Source organism: Amia ocellicauda, chromosome 7 (assembly GCF_036373705.1).
Source record: "Amia ocellicauda isolate fAmiCal2 chromosome 7, fAmiCal2.hap1, whole genome shotgun sequence".
NCBI classification, from domain to species: Eukaryota; Metazoa; Chordata; class Actinopteri; order Amiiformes; family Amiidae; genus Amia; species Amia ocellicauda.
In genome coordinates this window covers 32,792,773-32,799,430 of record NC_089856.1, presented here as the reverse complement: position 1 = coordinate 32,799,430, position 6,658 = coordinate 32,792,773, and the positions used below count along the sequence as shown (strand labels likewise).

The window sequence follows — 6,658 nt, the reverse complement described above, 5'->3', positions numbered from 1 at the left end:
GATCCCCACCACCACAACTGAAGCTCCGACCCCCACCACCACCACTGAAGCTCCGACCCCCACCACCACCACCACCACCACTGAAGCTCCGACCCCCACCACCACAACTGAAGCTCCGACCCCCACCACCACAACTGAAGCTCCGACCCCCACCACCACCACTGAAGCTCCGACCCCCACCACCACCACTGAAGCTCCGACCCCCACCACCACTGAAGCTCCGACCCCCACCACCACAACTGAAGCTCCGACCCCCACCACCACCACTGAAGCTCCGACCCCCACCACCACCACTGAAGCTCCGACCCCCACCACCACCACTGAAGCTCCGACCCCCACCACCACCACTGAAGCTCCGACCCCCACCACCACCACTGAAGCTCCGATCCCCACCACCACCACTGAAGCTCCGACCACCACCACCACAACTGAAGCTCCGACCATCACTACCACTGAAGCTCCCACCACCACAACTGAAGCTCCGACCACCACCACCACCACTGAAGCTCCCACCACCACAACTGAAGCTCCGACCACCACCGCCACCACCACCACTACTGAAACTCCGACCACCACCACCACCACCGAAGCTCCGACCACCACCACCACCACCGAAGCTCCGACCACCACAGAAGCTCCGACCACCACCACCACCACCACCACCACTGAAACTCCGACCACCACAACTGAAGCTCCGACCACCACCACCACTGAAGCTCCTACCACCACCACCACAACTGAAGCTCCGACCACCACCACCACAACTGAAGCTCCGACCACCACCACCACCACCAAAGCTCCGTCCACCACCACCACAACTGATGCTCCGACCACCACCACCACCACCGAAGCTCCGACCACCACCACCACCACCGAAGCTCCAACCACCAACACAACTGAACCTCCGATCACCATCACCACTACTGAAACTCCGACCACCACCACCACCACTGAAGCTGCGACCACCACTACCTCATCTGAACCTCCGACCACCATCACCACTACTGAAGCTCCGACCACTATCACCACTCCTGAACCTTCAACTAACACCAGAATTGAAGCTCCAACTATTACATCAACACCAACTAATACTACAACAGCTACTACTAGTATGACAACATCAACTAGTACAATTGCTGGCGTCACCACAGAGCAGCGTACTGAAGGAGCTGCAGTGACAATAATAGTGGTCACAAGTGAGTTATATAAATTGGATGACAAAATATAAGAAGTATATAGTGTTATTATCTTATGTGACATTTTGAACTTTTCTTTATTGCTGTTGAATTACTCACTTTATTTTGATGTTCAATCTAATCCAATGTTGAATACCAAATACTTTTATGCTATCCCCTTTAGCTGTGCATAATGTTAAATTATGTTGCTTAAAAATTGAATTTTTATAATTTAAACGTATTCAACTGCCACCTTTTTTATTTACTTTAACATGCCTGTCCCCCTGTAGAGCCTGAGAGGATTGCCAATCTGACTGCCAACAACATCAGCACAACATCTATAGTCCTTACATGGAGTGCACCATTTGGAAATGCAGGGGGTTACAAAGTTGAAGCCACTGGACCTACTTTTACAAACTTCACAGTGAACACATTATCAGCTAAAGTATCTGGACTTGTACCTGGAAGCAATTATACACTGAGTGTTATTGCTGTGGCTGCAGACAATGTTACTGAAGGGGCACCAGTGACAACAACAGTATCTACAAGTAAGTGTCAAAATCTTCGTAATATTTTCGTTTACTCTTACAATGTATAGCCATGCTTTTGTGATCCACAGTTCATACATGTTTCTAACGTTTAATTTGATCAATTGACAGAATTGATCAGAATTGAATTGAACCTTCCCTTATTTTCTAATCATTTTGAAGTAATTGTTTATCCCACCTGTCTTCCACAGAACCCGAGTCTGTTACCGGTTTGGCAGCCACCTCCATTTCCACAACATCAATCTTCCTTAGCTGGAGTGCACCTATTGGAAATGTGTCCAGCTACAGAGTGGAGACAAGGGGAATATCTGGATACAATATGACTGTGAAGACTTTGTTCGCTAATATCTCTGGACTTGAGCCTGGAAGCAACTACACATTGCAGGTTACTGCAGTGGCAGCAGACACTGTGACTGAAGGGGCTGCTGTAGCAATCAGCAATTTTACTAGTAAGACGGTCTATACCAAAATGAAAATGAAAGGTGTCACATGTGATACAATACAGTCTGATGTAAAATGGCAGCAGACAATGTGCAAAACTGGCAAACTAGCAGTATATGTGTAAAATAGCAAGATGTGTAAATATATGTATATATATTTATACACTTATGTGCAAACTAACAACCCGTACATATAAAACTCAAGTGTTCTCAAACAAAATAAACAAAATCCAATAACATCAAGTCCAAGAAAAACAGTGTTAACTCCAAAATCTACAATGCAAACAATAGAAAATAAATCAAATATAAACTCCAATCACATACCATTAAAGTAGTATACCTACATATACACATATACGCACAGTCAATTAGCCATACGCATTTCTTATTTACATTTATCAAACATCCTTGTATTATAGCGCAATTAAAATACACATCAAGTACATCGTATAAAGATGCCTATGCAGTATACCTATATTTAAACATAAAAACACAATGACTGTCAAGGTCCACATCAATAAATACAATCCAACATACCATTATATTACAAATAGGATGCCGACGTAAATATAAATGCTTACATGGACACCTTAAAATGCGAAAACAAACTATACATTTATACATAGAAACTGAGCTCTTACCAAACAGTATAGCAGCACTTCACATCATATAATCATTCGCACACCACACTTTGTCGTATTTCCCCAAAAAGTTAAATATCTAAGTTAGCATCAGTTCTACAATAGCATTAAACATTACAAACACATTAAAATGGCAACTTACCCACATACGTATCCGAACTTCACTTCAGGCTGTAATATCTCCATAGATCACTTATTTAAAGTGACTTTATAGTCTTTTTCTCACATGAAAATATAATTTGATGTCTTATATTCTTTTAGAGCCTGGTTCTGTGAACAATCTCACTATGATAAAGGTCACCACAACGTCCATAACCCTTAGCTGGAGTGCACCATCTGGAAATGCAGGAGGGTACAGAGTTGAAGTCAATGGTATGACTGTTAAGAGTCTTGGAGTGAACACATTCTCAACTGAAATAACTGGACTCGTACCTGGAAGCAATTATACTCTGGGGGTTATTGCTGTGGCTGCAGACAGCATTACTGAAGGAGCTACAGTGACAGTCACAGTACTTTTAGGTAAGGGCTATGAGTCAATTTTCTTCATTTGTTTACATATGTAAGATGTTTAAAACTATATGTCAACATATTGTATAAAAAGGTTATGTTGGAATCAGTAGGTAGTTGGTCATAAATCACAGTCCTGTATATTACATTCGTTAAGTATATTGTTCAATGTACATTCAGTTATACAGCTAACCACCAGACTTGTAGGGAACTGTATACTGTTATATTGTGCTGACTATGTATTGAGGTATTTCAAGACTTTCAATTTTTCAGTAGGACTATTGGGAATACAGATGCACCCAACTGTAATTAATCTGATCAAATAAACAAGTTATTAGGTGCAAACCTTATTGATGGGAAACATGTCCTTGATGTTTACATATTGTACTGATATTGTACTGCTTGTGTCTTTTCTTCCATGTTGCAATCCCAGCTGCAACTCCAACTCCAACGCCAACACCAATGCCAACGCCAACTGGGCCCTGTACATTAACAATGGGTGTGTGTGTGTGTGTGTGTGTGTGTTGTGTGTTTGGTGGGCAGGGGGGAGGTGTGGTTAAAAAATTTGCAAGTTACATGTATAAGTATGACATTAGGTTCATTAATAATTATTCTACAGTACAACTAACATAATAGAGTACAGAACTAACCTATTATTTGAAGAAATACATTTAAATCAAGAAAACTGAACAATAGATTTTAAATTGATTAAATGCAACATTAAGTGTCCAATATTCAAACCGTGCAATTTTGCACAATTTCCGTTACTTCCCAAAACAATGTGATTTGCATCAAAAATGAGAGATATTCTAGCACGACATTGGAATATAGCATTTTTTTCCTGTTCCTCACAAATCTGTTTGTGCCTTGCAAATCCTTCTGCACTCCACAGTGCACTGTTATTCCCACTGCTGGAACACTTAACTTAATTCGTCTAATGATATACCACTAATATTCACAACTCCAGCAGTAGAATTTGTGCATAGTTGTTTTAATCTGCAATGCCTGGGTCACCTGATTGTTTTTTACATACTCAGAAATTCCTGTAATAAAAATTCTTGTGATCCTATCAGCTCTATGAATAAGCTTAACAACCTCTGGCCAGACTGATAATGTTATTTTCAGCTGTCGCACTTACCTTAAACAAAATCCTAAAAGATTTATATTTTGTTACAATAAACCCTGTGCTTTAAAAATGAAAAGATTGAAACTGAGTAAGACTTGGTATTGCATAAAAATCAAGTAAAACTAAATTTACTTTAACTTTCAGCATATTTTATACATCTTTCATCAGATTTTTATGAGCACTTACATTATCTTCAAAATAACTGTAAGGGCTTCATGTGGTATCCTGGTAACAACAAGAGCTGGCTTCTATTGTGATGAAGTGTGCATCTCACTTTTAGTCTTTGTGTGTGCAAGATGTGTGCAGATTCTGTAAACATTAGATATTTTAAATCAGCCTTGTTTTGTACTCTTAAAGTTCCTCCAGGAGTCCCTGCGACAGCAAGACTGGAGGTGTCACTTGTTTCCTCTTCTGCAATTGATGAAAACACAATAACTTTGCTTGAACAGCAGGTAGGTAACCAGTGTATAGATTGCTTTGTTCCAAATTAACTGAATTACAAAACTTGTAAAACAAATCTATTTTCAATTATCACCATCTCAATGTATTTAGACATTTCATCTGTTCATACTCCTGAATGATCTGAAAGCAGGTAGGCAATGGATGGGAAGGAGAAGAATGGGAACTTAGAAGTACCTACATCTGGTCTATTCTGTCTGGAAGATTTGCCCAGATTGTAACATTACAGATTAGGTCTTCCAAGCAGCCTGTTAGTTCTGCACTTCTGAGCTGCAAATTACCATTTTTATATCCTCGCGTTGTGACTTTTGTTGTAAAAATACATTTAATAAAATGTCTACATTAATTGATAATATTTGTTTATTTCAGATCAACAGCATAGTTCAGAAATTCACACAAACAAATGTCACTGTAAAATGGAAGGCAACAAGGACAGACTTAACATCTTTCTGATCAAGTGGAATATGATAAGCATTTGGCTCTTATTTGATTAGAACAATGTAAATAAATAACAAGTAAGTGTTTGTGTACAGAAAGTCCCTCTGGAACAGGATGTGGTTGATTTTTAACTGTTGATCTTGATCAATTCCATTTATTTTTGTATAATTTAGCTGTGAGGCTTTTCACTAAGCAGAAATCTATTATAGCAGACTCCAAGTAAATGTTCTTTCACTGTATGGCGCTACTGTAGCAGTATTACATGCAATATGTAATGTTATTTAGTATTTGAAATATTAACATTATAGCCGATTTTCAAAAGTAGCTTTTTTGTTTGGAGCTTAAGCCAAGCACAGTGTGCTCCTAGCTGAGGCGGATGTAATAGTGGGACTAATCAGTCATGGTATTTTAATTTGTATCTGGAGCAGTACCAACATTTTAATAAAGAATAATCAATCATTTATCAGTAAAATCCAAGATCAATGTCCAATTATTAACATATATATGATCAGGTTTTTACTACACCATAAAACATGTACATATTTGTTTTTTCTAAAATTGACATGGTCTAAAATGTAAAATACATAACACATTTTGTTTCTACTAATAAATAATAATAGTTTGCAGTATCAGTGATATTGAGATTTAATTACAGGTTAAACCTTGTTTTTTTGCAGGAGAGAAACAAATTCCAGAAACAAATTGTGGTAAATGAAATGTATGTGAAACAGGTTAATAAATTGATTTAATTAATGGGGATAATCATAAACTCACCATATTTATTGTAATTTTAATTTGAATCTGCTTAAGTTCCTGGTTCTTGACTCTTAACTATGCATTTCCAGCACATTTTGGGGCCATTAGAAATACTTTTTGTCCATTTTAAAATGTTTTTTTTCCTTTTACAGTATTTCAAAAGAAAAAGGTGAAACCAGTACAAATGTCTATGTAAAGCTTATACATGATAAACCTTGTAGTTTTAAATGCATGAGAGCTGTTATTGGGTTACATTTGTAAGAATTTCAGAGTTTAAGGTATGTTGCTTTTCCTGTCCACTGAAAACATTGTTGGTCTGTGGGATTAAATGCCTTTGTTGTAAAACTCACTTTGTGTTGCGACAGATTTCTGGAGTATTTTAATTAACTACAAGAACAAATATAAAAAACAGCAGATACAATACATAACACAGCAGACTATCAAAAACATTTTTATTGTCCATATATCACCAAAATGATGTGCGATAGTATGTTATATATATACATATATACATGTATACATATATACATACATACTATATTGTGACAGACTGGTAAGTGGGTGAGTA

At 38.4% G+C, this 6,658-nt stretch overlaps 1 protein-coding gene across 1 annotated transcript; it reads left to right on the top strand.

The window, feature by feature from the left end:
- The first annotated feature begins 340 nt into the window (after positions 1-340).
- On the top strand, positions 341-6,439 carry LOC136753280 (receptor-type tyrosine-protein phosphatase eta-like). Its single transcript, XM_066709248.1, has 7 exons — positions 341-1,196; positions 1,466-1,723; positions 1,915-2,172; positions 3,066-3,323; positions 3,745-3,810; positions 4,795-4,889; positions 5,266-6,439. Exons 1-7 carry the CDS (start codon positions 1,112-1,114, stop codon positions 5,347-5,349), a joined length of 1,104 nt encoding a protein of 367 aa, XP_066565345.1. The 5' UTR covers positions 341-1,111; the 3' UTR covers positions 5,350-6,439.
- The last annotated feature ends 219 nt before the right edge of the window (positions 6,440-6,658 follow it).

Excerpts from the sequence above, each read along its gene's own strand:
- LOC136753280 (XM_066709248.1), top strand. The coding sequence starts at position 1,112 with ATGACAACATCAACTAGTACAATTGCTGGCGTCACCACAGAGCAGCGT. Across the intron at positions 3,811-4,794 it reads GCCCTGTACATTAACAATGG|TTCCTCCAGGAGTCCCTGCG; the intron begins GTGTGTGTGTGT and ends GTACTCTTAAAG. Across the intron at positions 4,890-5,265 it reads TAACTTTGCTTGAACAGCAG|ATCAACAGCATAGTTCAGAA; the intron begins GTAGGTAACCAG and ends TGTTTATTTCAG.